This window comes from Melopsittacus undulatus, chromosome 17 (assembly GCF_012275295.1).
Source record: "Melopsittacus undulatus isolate bMelUnd1 chromosome 17, bMelUnd1.mat.Z, whole genome shotgun sequence".
NCBI lineage: Eukaryota > Metazoa > Chordata > Aves > Psittaciformes > Psittaculidae > Melopsittacus > Melopsittacus undulatus.
Genome location: NC_047543.1, coordinates 3,948,202 through 3,967,850, shown reverse-complemented (window position 1 = coordinate 3,967,850; position 19,649 = coordinate 3,948,202). Strand labels below are relative to the sequence as shown.

The 19,649-nt window shown below is 46.1% G+C and overlaps 2 protein-coding genes across 2 annotated transcripts; both read left to right on the top strand.

Annotated features, from left to right (window-relative positions):
- The first annotated feature begins 2,201 nt into the window (after window positions 1-2,201).
- Window positions 2,202-7,638, top strand: LOC101869036 (keratin, type I cytoskeletal 15-like). The gene is made up of 9 exons (XM_031045232.2): window positions 2,202-2,920; window positions 3,263-3,345; window positions 3,637-3,793; window positions 4,046-4,207; window positions 4,518-4,643; window positions 4,817-5,043; window positions 5,574-5,881; window positions 6,360-6,461; window positions 7,276-7,638. Exons 1-9 carry the CDS (start codon window positions 2,282-2,284, stop codon window positions 7,299-7,301), a joined length of 1,830 nt encoding a protein of 609 aa, XP_030901092.2. The 5' UTR covers window positions 2,202-2,281; the 3' UTR covers window positions 7,302-7,638.
- Window positions 7,639-13,775: 6,137 nt separating this feature from the next.
- On the top strand, window positions 13,776-18,860 carry LOC101881914 (keratin, type I cytoskeletal 13-like). The gene is made up of 8 exons (XM_034069990.1): window positions 13,776-14,571; window positions 15,278-15,360; window positions 15,786-15,942; window positions 16,546-16,707; window positions 17,064-17,189; window positions 17,417-17,643; window positions 17,758-18,119; window positions 18,499-18,860. The coding sequence occupies exons 1-8, from the start codon at window positions 13,831-13,833 to the stop codon at window positions 18,522-18,524; spliced, it is 1,884 nt and encodes a 627-aa protein (XP_033925881.1). The 5' UTR covers window positions 13,776-13,830; the 3' UTR covers window positions 18,525-18,860.
- Window positions 18,861-19,649: the final 789 nt, after the last annotated feature.

Below are 19,649 nucleotides of genomic sequence, written 5' to 3'. Positions count from 1 at the left end.
TCAGAGATGGAGCTGGTGGGGGCTTGTGTGTGCTCAGCTCCCCCCCCAAGCACCTCACCCCAGCTCAGCCATCCCCTGCTCCAAAAGAAAGACACACACCCTTTGCTGCTGTGGACATGGTGATTCCACTGTTCAAGTGCACTGGGTGAGCGGTGCAGGCTTAAATAGTGCCCCAACCTCCTCTGGGCAGGAGCTCCGAAGAGTTTCATCACAGGATAAGAGAAGTGGCCTCATTGCAAACAAACAACTGTGGTGCCATCTACCCCCAGGGCATCCTCCTCCTCCTTCCCCTCCTGTTTGGCCCTGACCTGAAGCAGGTCTGTCAATGTGCAAGGGCAGGTTTCCACAACACTGAACGCTCAGCGCTGAGGGCACGCTGTGACCGTGGCCTCTTCCTTTATTTATGCTTGGTGTATAAAAACTGAGAAACTTCAGCTTTATTCACCTGCCCATGACAGAGATCTGTGTTCACCGAGGTCCAACGATCTGTCAGTGCCTGTTCCCAGGCCCCCTGAGGTGAGCAGGGAGAGGAAAGTGGATTCAGATGCTCAGTGGACTGGGAGCACCCATCACCTCATGGGGTGATGCCAGTGGTCCAGAGGCTGGGCAATGCTACCAGATGCCACGTTAAATGGAATGTAACCCAATAGTTTCATAACACAACACCTGTTAGTATAGAAGAGAATTTTGTGCACTTCAAAAGGATTTCTCACTGGAACAAGCTAAAATTATGCCTTGGAGCCCACTAAGTTTTGGGGGCCACTAATGGACCCCACCATTTACACTTCCACAAGCCAGCAATGGCCTTGCTTCCATGGACATTTCAGCCATGGAAGATGAAACCTGAGGTGTGTCCTCCAGTGTGGGCGAGGGTGTGCTGGGAGGGGCACTAGAAAAAGATGTTTCCATAAACACTTGCTACAAGCCATAACAAACAAACGTCTAAACTAGCAACAATCAACAGCACAACACACCAAAGCAATACAGGAAGCTGGGTATCACACAACAGTACCACTGAAAAGGGTGGCAGGTGGCAGGTCTCACGGACAGCATGTGGCTGGAGCCCCTAAGGGGAAGGAGGGCAGATGTGGGTTTGAGGCGCAGGTTCCTGTAAGAGCTCAGCTGAACTACCCACTGCTGTGTGTTTGATCTTGGAAGAAGATGCAAGATAGGAAGTATTTCCTACTTTTGGTCATGCCATGGCCATGAACGGCAAAGAAACAGCGAAAAAGATGCTATTCTGATGTACAGCTCATGGACTGAATCCCCCAAAGAGGAGCTTAACCCTTCTCCTCCGAGCAGGCATGTTTGTATTTGCACTGCGTAAGGAAAACATCCTGACTGGAATTCTGAAACCCTTTCAGGAGGGGGAGTGTTTCCTATCCACAGACATGCCAGGAGAGCCCAGCACAGAGCCAGGCACTTCCCAGGTCTCCCAACCTGGGAGCTGCATTTGCTCCAATCACATGAAGAGTTATTCCCTGCAACAAACATCCTGTCACACGTCCTTTCCTTGCGGTCTTACTCAGAGCTATTTTCCAGTTGTTGTCAGACAGTTCTTCATCATTAATTTGCTATTTATAAATCATAATTGTGGATGGATGTTTGGAATAGGTTGATGGGGCGTGTGGTGTTGGCCAATGGTCACCATGACAAAGACATCAGAGTGGTTCACAGCACCCACAAAATACATCCTGGGATATTCAAAAGGCATAAACCAATAAAGGACTGAAAATAAGGAGCATACCGCATCAGATACCCAGAAACCAGAACCTGGTAAAACATCAGTTAAGTATAACAAAACCAGCCAGCATTCCTTGACAACAGTCTGAAAGGCAAAAGAGCAGGAGAAATAGGGTCACATTCATCACTGATCCACACTGTGACAGTTCATGGTTGTGCTGAAATAGATGTGAACAGGATGAGTGGGATGAGGTTAATTCGGATGACTGTAAGTCAGTGACTAGATCACAGAAAAGATCTGCCTAAATCAGAGCCACCCAATAGAAATTACATGTTTTGTCTTAACAAACAAATGGTCAAGGGCACTCTGAGCATGGGTTAAGCTTCCTGACATCCTCCAACATCTCCCTTTGGCAAATTACCCTTGGCAGAAAAACAACGGCTTACAAATGCACGAGAAGAAGGTACTCCCTTTGAGGGTGACACCCACTAGCTCGGGTATAAATGTGGACCAGGCAGGGTGGAATTCGGAGCTATGATTCCAGAACAACTGTAACACCAGCTTTGAGATTTCATCCGAGTCACTGCCGCTGCCACCATGAGCTGTGGCTCCAAACAGAGCTCCAGAAGCTGCCTGCGCGGGAGCAGCGGTGGCGGCAGTAGCAGTGCTGGGGGTGGAGGGGGCAGCATGCATTCCTGTGCCTCCTCCACAAGAGTCACCTCCAGGACCAGCGCTGGGGGCAGGAGTTCTGGAGGAAGCTCCAGGAGCAGCTATGGTGGGGGAGCTGGTGGTGGTAGCTATGGAAGGATCAGGCACAGTAGTTACGGAGGAGGAATGAGCAGCAGAAGCTGTGGAGGAGGAATGAGCAGTGGTTATTACGGAGGGCGAATGAGCAGCGGTGGCTATGGAGGGGGCATGAGCTTTGGGTCAGGTGGGAGTGGGTTTGGTGGTGCTTGTGGAGGAAGCTTTGGTGGAGGTGGTGCTGGTTTCAGTGGTGGCAGCTTTAGCAGTGGTGGCTTTCCTGGAGGGATTGGGGGAATTCTCTCCAATGATGAAAAGCTGACCATGCAGAGCCTCAATGAACGCCTGGCTTCCTACCTGGACACCGTCAGAAATCTGGAAAGGGAAAATGCTCAGCTTGAGCAGTTAATCAGGGAGTGGTACCAAAAGCAAGCTCCTTCTGGCACGAAGGACTACAGCCACTATTATGAAGAGATTGAAGACCTTCAAAACCAGGTAGGATGCCCTTTGTCAGAGAAGTTTAAGCATTGATGGATGTTTTGTGATTGGGTAAAACATCTGTGGCCAGCCCTGGGCATGGAAGGTGAGACAGAGCTATGGCACACAAGCCTCTCGATAGGACTCCTGTACTCCCAAAACAGTTCTGATGCTGCTTTCACACAGGTACCTTTTTGGTTTGCACTGTACAAGACCTTTCCAGGCCTCTGCATGTAGGATGTGCTGTTCCCCTCAGACTTCTGGGAATTAGAACAAGATCACATCCATATTTCTGTCCCTTGTGCAAACCTGAGAGATTCACAGGGACATTGTTCCTCAGCATGTTGTCTTCTCTTCTAGCTTGTGACTGCAGCTATGGAGACCAACAAGGTACTTCTGGACCTGGATAACACACGGATGACTGCAGAGGACTTCAGGATGAAGTAAATATATAATCCTCTTTTCCAGGCACTGACTTCCTTTCTCCTACTTTCTTCAACTTAGTTTCATACATCCATTCCATAAGCAAATATCAAAAGGGCTCAAAACTCTATTATTCCTATAATGATGTCAATGGGAACGCTCCCTATGGCTATAGAGTCAAAGCTTAAAAAAAAGCTTTATCTGAAGGAATAAGAATTGTGAAAGTAATATGAAACTTTGAGTACTGGCTGCTGGTTCCCTGTGCTGGGAACCTGAGCACAGGGCTGACCTCTGTGCTGTCCCTGGCACAGGTACGAGACCGAGCGTGGGCTCCGGCAGAACGTGGAGGGCGACATCAACAGCCTGCGGCCCTTGCTGGACAGTCTGACTCTGACCAGGTCTGACCTGGAAATGCAGTTTGAGTCTCTGATGGAGGAGATGGTTGACCTCAAGAAGAACCATGAGGAGGTGAGAGGCAGCTCCTTGAAGTGCAAACGGCACAGGAGAACAAGAACACTTACAATATCAGAAATGCAGGAGGGGTTGCAGGCAGCATCCTCCACACTAGTTTCCCCTGTTCTCCTCGTCAAGGAGATTCAACATACACACAGGTGTTGCTATAAGGGTCAGGATGGGTTCTTATGTCAGAGCAAATTAACTGACTTCAAAACTCTTTTGCAAAGTAATTTCCCCCTTTTTGCTTATTTGCTTTCTCTGCAGGAGATGAAATCACTGCACACACAGTCGGGCGGTGATGTGAATGTGGAGGTGAATGCTGCTCCAGGGGAGGACCTGCTGAAAAAGCTGAATGCCATGAGACAGGAGTATGAAAACATCATCCAGAAAAACCGTGAAGAGGTTGAGAGCTGGTATGAGAGCAAGGTAAATAAATGGTTCTGATCTGAAGGTTCACATCACAAAAGAAAACCCATGCCAACCTTTGGTAAGAACTTCCTGTAGGTGAATGACACTTTTAAACAATGACATCCATTGCTTTTAGGATATAATGGTAGAATCCCTTTGGTTAAAATAAATCACAAGTGCCCTTGAACTGCACTGGCAGAGCCACACAAGCAAGTTCTAACAGCCTCCATATTACAAGCGGCCCTGCTTCAAGTTGATTAGGAAATGATAACTGACCATGCTGCCACTGTAAGTAAACCTCAAAAACTCCAATATATTAATTTTTCAGATGGAAGAAGTGAGTCAACAGGTCCACTCAAGTGGCCAGGAAGTGGAGGCAAGCAACCAACAGATCTCTGAGCTGAGACGTGAATATCAGAGCCTGGAGATCGAGCTGCAGTCACAGATCAGCATGGTAGGGACTGGTTGCTTCTGATCCTCTGATACACAAAGAACATGTGAGCTGCTGGAATGTAGCCAGCACTCCATTTAATGAAGTTGCTTAGTGCATAAGAATGATCTGATCCTCCCACATTCCCATAACATGCCACATTCCCATAAACACTGTCTTGTGCTTTCCCTTTGCAGGTGGACTCTTTGCAGTCCAACCTAGAAGACACGGAACGTCGTTACAACATGCAGCTGCAGCAGATCCAGGGGATGATCAGTCCCTTGGAGGAGGAGCTGGCCAGCATCCGCTGTGAGATGGAGAGTCAGAACCAGGAGTACAAGATGCTCCTGGGCATCAAGACCCGCCTGGAGCAGGAGATCGCTCAGTACCGGGCTCTGCTGCAGGAGGGACAGCATGGCATTAGGTGTGTACCTTCAGATTAACCATTGCAAGGAGCTATATTTATTATTAGGAACTAGTGCTCAATCATCAACATATCTCCTGCACTCACAGGAATCTGGATGGAACTGAAACCCTAGCTGGCAGTGTAAAAAGCTGCAGTGTTCTACAATGACTGTGAACTGCACAAAAACAACTTAAAAGAATTTATAATTTGCCATTTCTTCTCCTCTGTGCAGTCAGGAAGTCCAGTTATAGATGAGAATGAAAGGTCAGACAGAAAAAACTTCCTCCCTAAATACTGAAGGTACATATTTTGAAAGCTTTCTAAAGGCATCCATTATCTTTCTTTTTCTTCTTCCTTAATCAGTTAATTTGTCCTAAACCAAGACAGTTTCAAAGCAGCTCTCTAGAACATGCTTCACACAGTAGCACTTTCTCAGTCATATGAGGAGTTCAGAAGGAGTCAGCAAGTGGCTTTGATACATGATAGGTCACCAGACACCAGTCAGGTTGTTATAAATGCTACACATTCATGGCCTTTCCTCCTTACAGCACCTCACAGGGAGGAGCTGGTGGTGGCTCTTCAGGAGGAGGAGGAGGCCATGGAGGAGCCAGCTGGTCTGGAAGAGGAAGTAGTGGAGGAGGAAGCAGTTGGTCCTCAAGTGGAGGAAGCAGCGGAGGAAGAACTGGAGGATCCTGCAGAAGATCTTCCTCTTCAGGAGGTGGAGGAGGAGTGAGCGGAGGAGCAGGAGGTGGAGGCTGTGGTAAAACCTCAGGTGGAGGAGAAGGAGGGGGCAAATCCTGCCTCTCCCGCTCATCATCTTCCCAGTCCCAGCCTGGCAACTCTTATGAAAGCCCAGGTAAAAATCAGGATAGAAGGGTACACCCTCCCGTTCCCTTTTCTCTATAGTAGGCAAGGATGTGACAGCTTCCATCCTACTGGAAATCAGGAGGTATTTGTGCTACTTTTTGCCAGTTGTCCCAAAGTCCACTCTGACATTTGTTCCTATACAGTAACCCATCAATAGGGCAGTATTTTCAGAAGTGACACGAATGTCATGAAGAGTTGTATGAGGACATGTAGAAAGAGGAAAGGAAGAGGGAAAGAGAAAATATCCAATGCAAAGCATGCAGGGAATTGGGGAAGCCAGTAGTTTGGGAATGAAGCCACATGTTAGAAATGTAACTGGTATTAAGGGGGTAAATGATTAAAGCAGGGTTAAAACACTCAAGGCATTTAAAATCTATGGGGTATTAGCTGAAAAACCCTGACTTAGCAAGAGATAGGGAGTGACCAGAAGGTCTTCTTCATGTCTGATTTCATGGTTGTGCTTCCAGAATATGCTGAAAACACGAAGCTCTGCCTGGAAGGGAATAAAACACTGGATAGAGGAGCAACAATGGAGGAAGTGTCTGAAGCCATAAAGATGATGAGACGGGGTAAGGCTCCAGGTGCCAGCAGCAGCTCCTCAGGCAATGCCTGGAAATGTTGCAAATGAGAATGTATAGATTTAAAAAGATGGAAAATGATCCTGCTTTGAGGCTTCCATTGAGCCTTTCTTATCCAGGAAGCAGCAATCTTGGTTGAGTCTGTCTCACACACATGCTGTTTTCCCTCCCAGTTGGTCATGACAGTGCTGGCTGTAGACCAAAGGGCCTGAGGCCACCATTAGAGAAAGTAAGAATACCACAGATTGTTTCTTGGTGCTGAAAACAAGTGCAGTGATTTCCAAGGCCTTTGTGGAATGAGTAAGATTATTTTGGTAAGATTTGGAGTAGATGAGATCTAGTTTTTAAAACTGAATAGGCTTTGCAAGCTCCTCTGATCAAACATCCGATCTGACTTGCAACAGTCCTACATACACTAGCGCTTGGCAGGCAAGAGTAATACATATTATGTTCCATCACCTGCAACTTAGAAACATTTGTTGTAAATATCCACACAGACATAAATACAGATTCCAAGTTCATCTGGGTTTGATTTCTACTGCCACAGTCACTCTAAATTTAAAGACTCATTTACAATGGCACACTTGACAGAAGCAGGTCCATGTATTTAATACAATGGAGCTGCACACATACACTTGTACAAATATTAAGTCTGATCTGTTCTAACCTTGCCAGAGTGCTGGGAAAAAGCCCAGAGCAGTGAGAAGTGCACAGTCTATAATCATGTAGTAACATAACGATTAAAAACACTGAATGAGAAAACACTTCTTCAAAGAAAGTCTTGCTTCCCTTAATCCTTCAACAGGGAGTCTCAGAAGGTCTGAGGAATGATGGGCAGAACCAGCAGCTTCCACCTCAGGACCTTACCTGTGGGCCTTTGGACCAAGCAAGACTGCTGAGCATGTCTGATCGTGCTTCTGCAAGGAGCAAGAGTAAACACCTGTCTGAGTTACTCAACACTCTTCACTCCAGGGGCTCATCTTTAACGCTCTGGATGACCCATCAGCTTCTTCCCTCTGAATTTCTGTTCCTAATCACTGGCACTTGAGTTAATCTCCCCTGTGATTGTTATTCCCTGAAAACAACAGAAAAAAAAACCCAAATAAAACCCCAACCCCCTCAAAATAAACACTAATAAATCTTTGCTTCTGTCTGCTGCAAGCACAAAGCCATGTCTGGGAGAGATTTCCTTTAGCAGAGATTTGTCTTTGAATCAAGTCCAAACATCAAGCCCCACCTGCTGAGGGTAATTCAAGTGTGGGGTGTGCTTAAGCAGAACGTCCATGGGCTGCATTGCTGCAATGGACTATTTAGACAGATCTTAGGCAGAAGCTCTTCCCTGTGAGGGTGCTGAGGTGCTGGCACAGGGTGCCCAGAGAAGCTGTGGCTGCCCCATCCCTGGCAGTGCTCAAGGCCAGGTTGGACACAGGGGCTTGGAGCAGCTGCTCCAGTGGAAGGGGTCCCTGCCTGTGGCAGGGGTTGGAGCTACAGGAGCTTTGAGGTCCCTTCCAACCTCAAAAAGGGTGGGATTCTATGATTCTTTGCAGTAACTCAGAGGGCTTCTCACACAACACCTGCTCACTAACACACACTTGACTCCTTGCACTCCCCAACTCATCTGCTTAAACACAAAGGTTCCAGAGAGGAGTATCACTGCTGCAAGGTTTTCTCTCTCTGTTTGACCGTCACCAGTTCTGTTTTCTCACTCTGAGGAAGGCATCACCCAGTGCAAAGCATTATGAAACGCAGACTGAGTGGGAGACCGTGGGAACGGGAATCCTGAGCACCCGAGTCCCAGGCAGATCTGTGCCAGTGATTCACAGCATTGCCTTACACCAGGCTCCCAGCCAGTCCTGCCAGTGTTTGCAAAGAAACAAAATCTAACAGAAAATCTTCTTCCAACCTAGCAGGTCAGTCTCTGGCGAGGTCCAATCTTCATTATGAGCTGCTTCACACACAAACATGCACTGATATCCCTGACTGACATGCAAAGAGGCAGTGCTGATAACGTTTGCAAGGATACCCCCCATCTCCTTCCTATTGCAAAATCACCCACTTCACTTTTAAAACCCTTGCAGGATCAAATCAAACTTGTCTCTGTTTCTCGCTGCCCCTAAACCTACTTTCTCTGATGGCTCTGCCAGTTTGACACCTCTGGCAGTGACAATTCTTTCTTAGACCTGTCTACTGAAGATACTAAACTAACAGCCCAAATTAAAGAACACTCCCAATACAGCAGCCCTGCTTCTCAGACCTCCTCTAAGAGCCTGCCAAGTTAACCTCATAGAATCCCAGACTGCTTTGGGCTGGAAGGGACCTTAAAGCTCATCCATCACCCGACCTCTGGCCTTAGAGCAGCACCTGCAAGGCTCTTAAGGAGGTTAGGTACAATTTACTCAAAGGAGCAGTCTGTGCTGGAGCTCGGTGCTTTGCAGCATCGTAGCAGCTCTGAGGACTACAGGTATCTCTGGCTCCTGTCCTTTCCAACATTACAACCTTGAGTATTTTAACTGTCAGTTATCTAATAATCATCATCTATGCATCTAACCTTGCAGAAGAAACTCCACTGAAACAAGTCCTGGTGAGAGCAAAGCAGAATGAAACTGGCAGAGTTGGAAGTGTGGGAAGGAGAATCCCGACGGCAGTTCTGTGCTGTACTAGAGCAGCCAGTCCTGCAGCCAACACGCCAGTGTTCAGTGTGATCTGTTGTAATACACTGTGCAACTCTGCTGCTGATTTAAATGTTCATGTTGATGTTATAATCAGGCACAGAAGTAAACATTTCTGAGGAATTAGGATCAAAAATACCATAGAATCACAGAATGGTTACGGCTGGAAAGGACCTTAAAGATAACATCACTAGTACTCCTTTTACTACTCAGTGGCAATTGTGCTGTATTCTTCCTTGCCTAAGATCTGTACTGTCAGTACCAAGGTGTTCTTGTCTTGTCTCTTACATTTAATGAGTTTGCATCTGTAACGCCAGTAAACTTCATAAGAAAGTTTATTTGCTACACGTATGTGATGAAATAAATACAAGCCACCAATAAGATTAAAAGAGACATATTTAATCATGGCATTCATTAGAGACAAAAATAAGACTGAATTCAGATGGTTTCTTGCCCTACCCTGGAAGTTAGTGTCTTTTTCCATGTTGTATATAGAAAACCTGCATCTAGGTTATCGCTATCAGTAGCATTTGCTTACAGGGAAACCAAGCTTGTGATAACAACAGTGATGCAAAAACCTCATGTGGAGGAACAGCTGGAATCCCCAGCTATTGCAATGCAGGAGTAAGAAACAGGGATATTGCAGCGAGAGGTGCGTGCTGCATGTGGGACCCCAATGACAGAAGAGCAGCAAGGAGCGGTCCACGCTCTCATTTGCATGGACTTTGTTAGGTGCTAATCAACATAATGAGCTTTAATTTTATGAGCACAAAGTGTTGCAATTCGGATACTTATCTGGTGTTCCTGTTAGTGCTCTGAGAAGAAAATTGTGGTACGTGTTAAAACAAGACCTTCAGAGCAACCTGGGGCAAAAAGAAATGGGCACACACGCTCCTGCACGGCAGCTCCAGGCCCAGAGCAATTCAGTGTCCATCTGAAGGCACAGATGTCATTTCAACATTGCCCATGCATATATTCTGCTGATGTCTTTTTTGTCAGCCTTATTAGCTGCCAGTGCTACGTGGGCTATACTCATGGGCTGCACATTTAGTACAGTGAAGTCTGCCATTGCACTGGCAGGGGAAGGAAGGATCTATCGTAACTTTCAGAGCCCCCCCATCTCAACAGCAATGTCCTGGTGGAGTTTCTTGAATTACTACATTCACTAAATGTCACTTGTTGACTACCAAGGTCTTTAGGTTGCTTCTGGACTTGTTCAGAGCAGGCTGAAGCTAAAGGGAGCCAGAACCAGCTCCTTCCCATAGCACAGACCATGCAGGGTGTCCCTGAGCTGAGCCCAGAAGCATGACCCTCCCAGGCACTTCGGGAAGAGCAGATGCCTTTCATGACACACCATACCAGTGGTAGCAACAGAAGGTACCATATGCAGATTCATGGAGTTCCAGACTGGTTTGGACTGAAGGAACCTTAAAGCTCCTCCAGTTCCAACCCCTGCCACGGGCAGGGACCCCTTCCACTGGAGCAGCTGCTCCAAGCCCCTGTGTCCAACCTGGCCTTGAGCACTGCCAGGGATGGGGCAGCCACAGCTTCTCTGGGCACCCTGTGCCAGCGCCTCAGCACCCTCACAGGGAACAGCTTCTGCCTAAGAGCTCAGCTCAGTCTGTGCAGTCATGCACAGACATATCACGGAGGCTGGTTGAAAGGAAAACACCAACAGTGAGAGTGAAGGAATGTCTGTTGCTCCTGAAATGTGGCCTGTGCTGAGCTGGGCAGGAAGCAATGCATAAAAACCTCCCAACACTCCACAGGCTGAGGAATGCTGGTAGCTGTGGTAATAAATGTCCTCATTCTGGTGCCTTGGTACCGCAGCCCAAAGAGTGATGTGACATTATTGAGAACATAGTGACTGTAAAAGAAACAAACCCCAAGGGAAAAGCTCCAGCTGTGAAGAACAGCAATTCCCAGCAGCGAGCAGGTCTCTAGAGGAAGCACTGAGATTGCACTGTCACCAAAATTAAATGATGGCAACACTGAGGACAGAAAAAGAACACCCTGTGAGCACAGGACTTGAAGGCTACATAAGACCTATAGGCAAAATCTTTTACCTGTGTCCCTCCTTTATATACAAAAAGCAGTAATAACATAGAACTGAAATGAAATGTTGTGCACCCTATTTTCCAAGCAGATGGTAAGATGTGCCCTTATCAGAAGAACCTTCTGGTATGGACAAGTCCCTGCTGAGAAGAAGTGCATATAGCAAGTCAGTGGATAAATAAAATAGGAAGCAGTGGAGGTTCTCAGACAGTACATAAACAGATTAAAAGACTCCTTGGGCCAATGGTTTTACTCTTGTTTTAGTACTTCCAGAGAATTTTTTGCTCTCTCTCACTAACATCTCATAGACTGCTGGAGCTTGTCTATGAAAAGCATCTCTAAAGAGTATCACTGGCCTCACTGATGCTGTGTGCTCACTGAAACTGTGTTTACACGCTGAGGTGACACTACCATCCTCCAGCTGTGAATCAAGGAGAAATTATCTCATCATCAAGTTACTTGAAATCTTTCATCACCTTTGAGCCACTAAGTATATCAAACAGCAAGATAAAATCAGAGAGCTTTTGAAAGAGATTGCATAAGCAGCAATAAAGCAATGCTGGCAAAAGCACCGTGCAGAGGACATGTCAATGGTTTCAGTCAGAAAATGTGAAATAATCCTGAATTGAACATAAAAAAGACCAGAAGAGGCAGAAATTTAGTTTCTGAAAGAATCTTGCACATGCAGACTGACAGCAGCGTGTACAAAACCTGCAGCAACAGTCAACTTCCAAGTCAGGGTGGCCTTCGCCTTTCTGAAGATGCTGAGAAAAGGGCAGCAGAGAAGTGATGAGCTCCTCAGGTGGATGCTTCTTTGTTCCTGCACCTGAGGTTTAGGGAGATTGCTTGATTTCATAAATACCTTACAGTCATCAGAGGATCAGTAATGAAATAGAGAAGAACAAAGCTGTCACTGGAAACACGTACACTTCTGCCCTAGCACACTGTAACAGTTTGGATCCCTCTAGTTCACAGGTGCTGAGGGTTTTGTTGTTGTCTCCAACGAGTTGGTGGGAACAGGCTGTTTGCATGAATGAAGTCTCTACTGTATTAAAAAATATGATGGAAATCTCTCATACAAACCTGCAGTGTAAGAACAGAGCTAAGTGAGTGCTGAGGAAAGAAGATTCTGCATTTCATCAAACCCCAGCCTGGTTTGTGTAGGAAGGGATACTAAAGCTCATCCAGTTCCAACCCCTTCCACTGGAGCAGCTGCTCCAACCCCTGTGTCCAACCTGGCCTTGAGCACTGCCAGGGATGGGGCAGCCACAGCTTCTCTGGGCACCCTGTGCCAGCGCCTCAGCACCCTCACAGGGAACAGCTTCTGCCTAAGAGCTCAGCTCAACCTACCATTTGAACTAGAATATTTAGTTTATGCTCAGGACAAAGATGAAGATAAAACCCACTCCCCAGTCCACTCTGGGGATCAGTGCAAGACTGAAGGATGGCTGAATTTCTTTTGTGGTCTCAACAGATTTCAATTGACTATTGCAAAAAGCCTTTCAAGTTGTCTCTCTGATGACTGTTTTAGAGTCTCAAGGATCTCTGCATTAAGAGCCGTCTATATAATTACTCTATCACTTGTCATATATGACACAGTAACAGCAGGGGAAAAGGAGCAGTTTTATATTAAACCATAAAAGGACTTCCTACGCAGTAGTTTATAGGTCATTGTCTGCATTAATTCAGCTCCTAATTGTGCTCTAATTGTCATTATAATACAATTCAAGGATCTTTAGCCTTCTTACTAGTTTAGATCACAGCTCTTTGATGAAGAAAAACCTTTTTTCTCTCTTTGATCTCTAGGACTTGGCTATCGAGCTAGAAATCCCATGTGAGCTGTCCTGTCACTTCCTTCACACAGGAAGGATTTTGATTTAAAAATAAGAATCCCACTGCATTGCTTGAAACAGACTTCTCATGTACATAAATACGTTGTCTATGTGATGGCAGGATACACAGGTTGGACAAGAGAAACAGACAAGTTACATCCTCCTAGTATGAAAGCTCTTACTCTATCATAGATAATGAGAAAAAGAAGATAAGCAGAGTAGATCTTAAATGCACAAAATATGAAAGAGCAAAAGAGAACAACAGGAGCTACAAAAACCTCAGCAGTGAAAGTAGATTAATAATGGAAGAAATGATGCACAGTCTAACAAGAGAGATTTGAGCTTCATCTTTTATTTAGGGAAGAACTGAGAACAAACCCTCTCTCTGTATAGGTTCATGAAATACACATTGTCTCCCATTAGCTTCAACAGGATCCTGTATAAAGTGGCTTTCCCATCCTAAAGCAGATCCAGGCTGCTTGAGGCAACAGGCAACCCATTCTGGAGACCATGCCATGAGAATGCCACCCGAGAGAAGTGAGATGTTCGGTCCTAACCAAACACCCTGAACCCAGCAATGGGGCAGATTGCGTGAGATATCAACACAAAAATAGTGTTCAGCAAATTATTCTTGGCACAAACAACAAGGTTGGTAAATGCCCTGGGAGAAGGAAACACCCTGATGGTGACACCCACTGTCAAAAATATAAATAGAGAGAGCTGGGGATGAAAATTTACAGTCCTGACTCTTATCAGGCTGTGCACCTCCACTTGGGATTGTGGTCAGACTCACCTGCTGGCACTATGAGCTGTGGCGCTAAGTCCTCGACTAGTACCACTAGGATTAGCAGTGGAGGTGGTGGTGGTGGTGGAGGATATAGTGGTGGAGGTGGTGGAGGGGGTGGCAGCTGTGGAGCGCGTAGGTCTGGTGGATACTCCTCAATGTCCTCTAGAAGATACACCTCTTCTGGAGGAGGTGGAGGCTTTTCTGGGAGAAGCTTTGGTGGAGGAGCTTCCAGGAGCAGCTATGGAGGGGGCTTCAGCAGTGGCAGCTGCGGAAGGATTAGCCGTAGTAGCTATGGTGGGAGAATGAGTGGTGGTAGTTATGGAGGAGGAATGAGCTGTGGAAGTATGGGAGGAGGATTTGGATCAGGTGGGGGTAGTTTTGGGGGAATGGGAGGTGGTTATGGAGGTGGCCTCGGTGGAGGTAGCTTTGGAAGCGGTGGATATAGTGGAGGTGGATTTAGCGGCTTTGGGGGCAGTGGTGGCTTTGGTGGTGGCAGCTTTGGAGGTGGTAGCTATGGAGGAGGTAGTTTTGGTGGAATGGGGTTTGGTGATGACGGTGGCTTGCTGTCCACGAATGAGAAGCTGACCATGCAGAACCTCAATGATCGCCTGGCTTCTTATATGGATAAAGTGCGACGCTTGGAGGAAGAAAATTCTCAACTTGAACAACTGATCAGGGAGTGGTACAAGAACCAAGGTCCCACTAGTGCCAGGGACTACAGCCAATACTACAGAACGATTGAAGAACTGCAGAACCAGGTAGGATGGAATGTGACTAACTTTGAGCAGATTCTCATTAGAACAGCACTTGCCTCCTGCAGCACAATTCCCCTATTTGGGGCAGTGTGTTCCCTCCTTTGTGCCAGTGGGAAGCAGGGTGGGGTGGTGACAAACCCAGCTCCTGGTTTTAATCTGTCACAGTGACACATGTATCCTGGCACATTTGTATTCGGTGCAGGTCGCGTGGTTTGGTGAAGCAGCAGGTCTTTACTCAAGCACCCATCATAGGTCAGTGGCCATCATGAGGCCTGTCAAGTGCTCTCCTCAATGCTATTGTTTAAGGTCCCTTCCAACCCAAACCGTTCTGTGATTCTATGATTCTATGTGCATTAGTCTAACTCTAGCCCTCAGCCATCTAAGAGTCCCATATGCCCTAGATGACATGGTTGCTGCCAAACGCAATGGTTATTATGTTTTCCCACTGTTTTATTGAATATAGGGGATTTATTTAGCTATCCTTTCCAAAAAGGTATTTTAAATGGATATTTGTAAACCAAAATTGACAGCAAAGGCACTTTAACTGGAAGCAATAAGCTCTCTATGCATGGCTCCTGCAGCATTAGTCAGGCTTGATGTTGCCATAAAGATATTCTGAGCTGTATTCCTATAAAGGAATTTCTTCCCTCTATCTGTGTGTCAGACTGAAAAGACAAATGACTGAATCCATCTGCCCTCTCCCTTTCAGATTGTTGGTGCAAATGTGGACCTTAACAAGATCCTCCTTGACATCGACAACACCAGAATGACTGTGGATGACTTCAGACTGAAGTGAGCCTTTCCTTCCCTTTACCCCCCACTTTCATACTGTCTTTGTAGATGCTACAGCCCCTTGGCTTCAGGGACAGAACAGAGAATTGCTGGGGAAAGCACGCTGAGAATGACTTGTTTAGCTTTTCATTAATATTTTTCTCCAGACAAGAGACTGAAGGTGCCATTTCCAGGACTGCATTCTAAGTTTCTCCATCCTTGCATGTAGATTTATAAGAATAATCCTCATCATATAGATCTCATTGACAGAAATTCTACTGAACGCAAACAAACATATTAAAGATGGAAAGAGAATATAGACCTTTGTTTTAAGAATTGAGCAAGGGATTAAAGGCCAAAGGTGTACTGACGGGAACTCTTCATAACCAATCCACAACCAAAGAGGTCAGGCAGCACTTTTACTGTCTCTCTTGTCTGTTGCTCAGGTATGAAACGGAATATACTCTCCACCAGAGTGTGGCAAGTGATATTAATGGCTTACGCCCACTTCTGGATCAGCTGACTCTGGCCAGGTCTGACTTGGAGACACAGTTTGAATCCCTGAAAGAGGAATTGATCTATCTTAAGAGGAACCATGAAGAGGTAAGTTCCTCCACCCTTTAAAACAGAACACTGAGAGGATTTCCTGTGGGTTTCTTCCACCAGCAGTAACCAGATTTTGGCTGCTGGCTTTGACCATTCAAGTAGACACAACCTGGCTTTGATCCTCAGGAGTGTGCAGCACCCACAGCTGTCCACAGCTACTGTAATAAGACACGTGGGTCATCATGGGCACAATGAGGCCAGGGAAATGAACAGATCCAGTGCAAAGTACAGTTTTGTTGCTGAAGTCATGGAAGTAAAGTTGGAGAGAATATATGGAGGAGTCAAAAGGAAATATTGCTACAACCTGCAGGGATATTTCCCATTGAGAGGAAAAATACATAAAAGGATTTTCACACAAAGCACACTGCACAGAATTCCTTGTGCATGTCCAGGTCAATGTGTACATGGTGCCTGGCTGCTGTGCACTGCAAAGTTTGCCTTAGGAATGGCAGAATTGTTCCCTTTCCTGTTGAGGCCTCTTTGCAGAAGCAACATGGCTGTGTGAGGATTTGTGGCCTTTTCCTTTACTTGAAGCCATGACATTCCTCCTTCTCTTGACATTTCTCCTTCTCTTCAGCTTTTGTGTTTTCTTTTCCTCAGGAAATAAAGGGTCTGCAGACACAGTCTGGTGGGGATGTCAATGTGGAAGTCAATGCTACTCCTGGCATCAATCTGATGGAAAAACTGAATGAAATGCGTAGCGAATATGAACGACTCATTGAGAACAACCGCAGAGAGGTGGAAAGCTGGTATGAAACCAAGGTAAAGCACAGGGGGTTGGTTACTAAATCTTTCACAAAGAACTGAACCTATTTCTATCGAGCAGAGGTAAGACAATTTATCACCTGTTATTTAAAGGACATTAACTTGAAATGACTTTAAGCAGTTTACTGAACAGACCAGTTCTGGAGTATACAGGTTATGTGGTAAAGCATGGGGGATGTCTGTGTGAATTACAAAGAGTTAAGTTAGCAGAGTGGCATGTAGGAAACAAACACCCTCAGTCTACGTTACACCTCTCTTTATTCTTATTAGTTGCTTTCTCAGTGTTTCATGATACCTCCCCCAATGTTTTCTTATTATCAAGCCAGCCTCAATCATGTATGTGAATTTTTCAGATGGAAGAAGTTAACCAACAAGTCCACTCAAGTGGCCAAGAGATACAATCAAGCAACCAACAGATCTCTGAGCTGAGACGTGAATATCAGAGCCTGGAAATCGAGCTGCAGTCGCAGATCAGCATGGTAAGTGAAGACATCTGCTTCTGTTTCACTAGTGACACAAGCTGCATGCGTCACCAGAATGAAAGAGTGGTTACACTTAGCACTCCACCTTTACAGAATGGGAACCCAGATCACTTATCTTCAGAGATAGGCTTTTTATCTGGTTTGTGAAGATCTCCAGTTTTCCACAAAAGGGAGTTAAATGTGCCACATTCCCATAAACACCATCTTGTGCTTTCCCTTTGCAGGTGGACTCTTTGCAGTCCAACCTGGAAGACACGGAACGTCGTTACAACATGCAGCTGCAGCAGATCCAGGGGATGATCGGTCCCTTGGAGGAGGAGCTGGCCAGCATCCGCTGTGAGATGGAGAGTCAGAATGAAGAGTACAAGATGCTCCTGGGCATCAAGACCCGCCTGGAGCAGGAGATCGCTCAGTACCGGGCTCTACTGGAGGAGGGACAGCAGGACCTTGTGTATGTAAACTGGAAAAGAGGACAGCATTGTGTGAACCCTGGGCTGGTGGATCAGTCACAGAGACAATGCATTTGATGATTAACTTTTTTTTTCTCTTTTCTCTCTCTCTGCAGAATCCCAGGAGGAGGAATGGGAGGAGGAATGGGAGGAGGAATGGGAGGTGGTAGAATAGGAGGTGGTGGCTATTCTTCCGGAGGAGGAGGAAGAGGAGGAGGTGGTAGCATGAGTGGTGGACATGGAGGTGGTGGCAGTATGAGTGGTGGATATGGAGGTGGTGGCATGTCCTCTGGCGGCGGAATGGGAGGAGGATCAGGAGGAGGAAGTGGAGGAATAGGAGGGGGAAGCGGCAGTGGATGCGGTAGCATTGGAGGAGGAGGAGGAGGAGGAGGAAGGATCTCTGGAGGCGTCAGCAGTTCCCACTCCTACTCTTCATCTTCCCAGTCCCACTCCTGCAGGAGTGGCGGTGAAAGCCAAGGTGAGAGCTGTTGTACCTGCACGCTGTTCTCTCAGTCCTGTCCTCACTGATCCATGCACTCTATCAACAGACTGTTCCAGAGGTGAACAGTGCTGAGGATAAACTGACATTTCTGGGAAGTGTTAGATTTATTTCTATTAACAGTTCTTTCCTACTTGTGTGCAAAGGATCAGCTCCACTTAAGAAACCCACATTCAATTACTATTCAGTTTTGTGGGTGACAGCAGCTATCATTCTACACTGAGGTTTTCCTTTATGCTTTCACAATGCTTATGGTCACCTATCACACCACCAAGCTTCTTTTCTGTCTGGTAGATACTGGTGCCTCAGAGTCAGTACCAACACTGCAGAAGTTAATGATTGCTTTGTTTCCAAACAGGCTATGGAAGAAAATCTTTTGACTAAGAATATACCTTGAGGATCCTACAACGCAACACCTTTCAAACCGAAATTGGCTCAAATCCTCTACAATCCCCTTGCTCCTGAAGAAACAGAGATGTTCTTCACAGTCCCTCAGCCCTGCTGATGCCGTCTACCCAAAAAAGGCCTGTCAGAGCTACCCAGAAGGGCTGCTCAACCTCCTGCCCCACATACTGTGCTGCTTCAGCCCAGAACTTTGATGGCTTCCATCACTGTCTCCTGAGCTACTCACTTTGCACCTTCAACCTGGTTGTTACTTGGCTTGCTCTGTATGAGGAAAATGTTGCTAATAAAACTTCATTTCTGTCTGATGCAACCAAATCCTGTGTGCAGGTTTTCTTCCATCTGTGGTTGTAAGCACTTAAACAGAGAAGACAAAGCCACAGCAATACACGCCTCTAGGTAGAAAAGCTGGTGATACATTACAATAATTGCTAATGAAATTTAGAGTTAAGGCACAATTTTTAGGCATTTGGAGAAGATCCTGACCTTCTTGGAGCATCCTGAGCTGTGCCTTTGCCTTTCAGTTATATGCCAGATACTCTTGTGGAGCTGAGCTCTAAGCTCAGTGACAGCTGAGCCTCAGGCTGCAGAGCTTAGCACAGCACTAGGCGGGTGCTAACATCAAATCAGGGCCCACCAAGGCTTGACACAAAGAAACAGGAATGGTTACAAATGAGCACGGTAAAATGAATGTTTCAGTTTAACTGACACTCACTGGTTTAAATTGGAAATGCACAAACTACAGGTCTGGCTTTGAACAGACAAGAAAAATTAAAGGAAATATGACTTACAGGATCTTTACAAAATTCTTCTCCATAAAACACTAATGCTAACAGCAATATGTGCTTCCTACCTGTGCAAATGAATTACATGGGAAAGTACTGAGGCTATTTACTTCTGGATATAGGACGATCTGTGCTATGAAACAAATTAACATAAATGTTAAACTGTGTCAAATACTTCCAGCGACACACAACAGGAAGAATGAGATTCCACTAATGGTGATTTCTATTTCTTCGGTTTAGATCCTTGGATGTTTGGATCCTTGGATCCGTCATCTTGAGAGGGAGGATGTTCACAGTAAATGAGATGTCAAAGTACCCACCT

Bases quoted from the DNA above. Each gene is read 5' to 3' on its own strand.
- LOC101869036 (XM_031045232.2), top strand. From the start codon at position 2,282: ATGAGCTGTGGCTCCAAACAGAGCTCCAGAAGCTGCCTGCGCGGGAGC. The intron at 5,044-5,573 runs GTGTGTACCTTC...TCCTCCTTACAG, and splicing joins GAGGGACAGCATGGCATTAG to CACCTCACAGGGAGGAGCTG. The intron at 5,882-6,359 runs GTAAAAATCAGG...TTGTGCTTCCAG, and splicing joins CAACTCTTATGAAAGCCCAG to AATATGCTGAAAACACGAAG.
- LOC101881914 (XM_034069990.1), top strand. From the start codon at position 13,831: ATGAGCTGTGGCGCTAAGTCCTCGACTAGTACCACTAGGATTAGCAGT. The intron at 14,572-15,277 runs GTAGGATGGAAT...TCTCCCTTTCAG, and splicing joins TTGAAGAACTGCAGAACCAG to ATTGTTGGTGCAAATGTGGA. The intron at 16,708-17,063 runs GTAAAGCACAGG...TGAATTTTTCAG, and splicing joins AAAGCTGGTATGAAACCAAG to ATGGAAGAAGTTAACCAACA.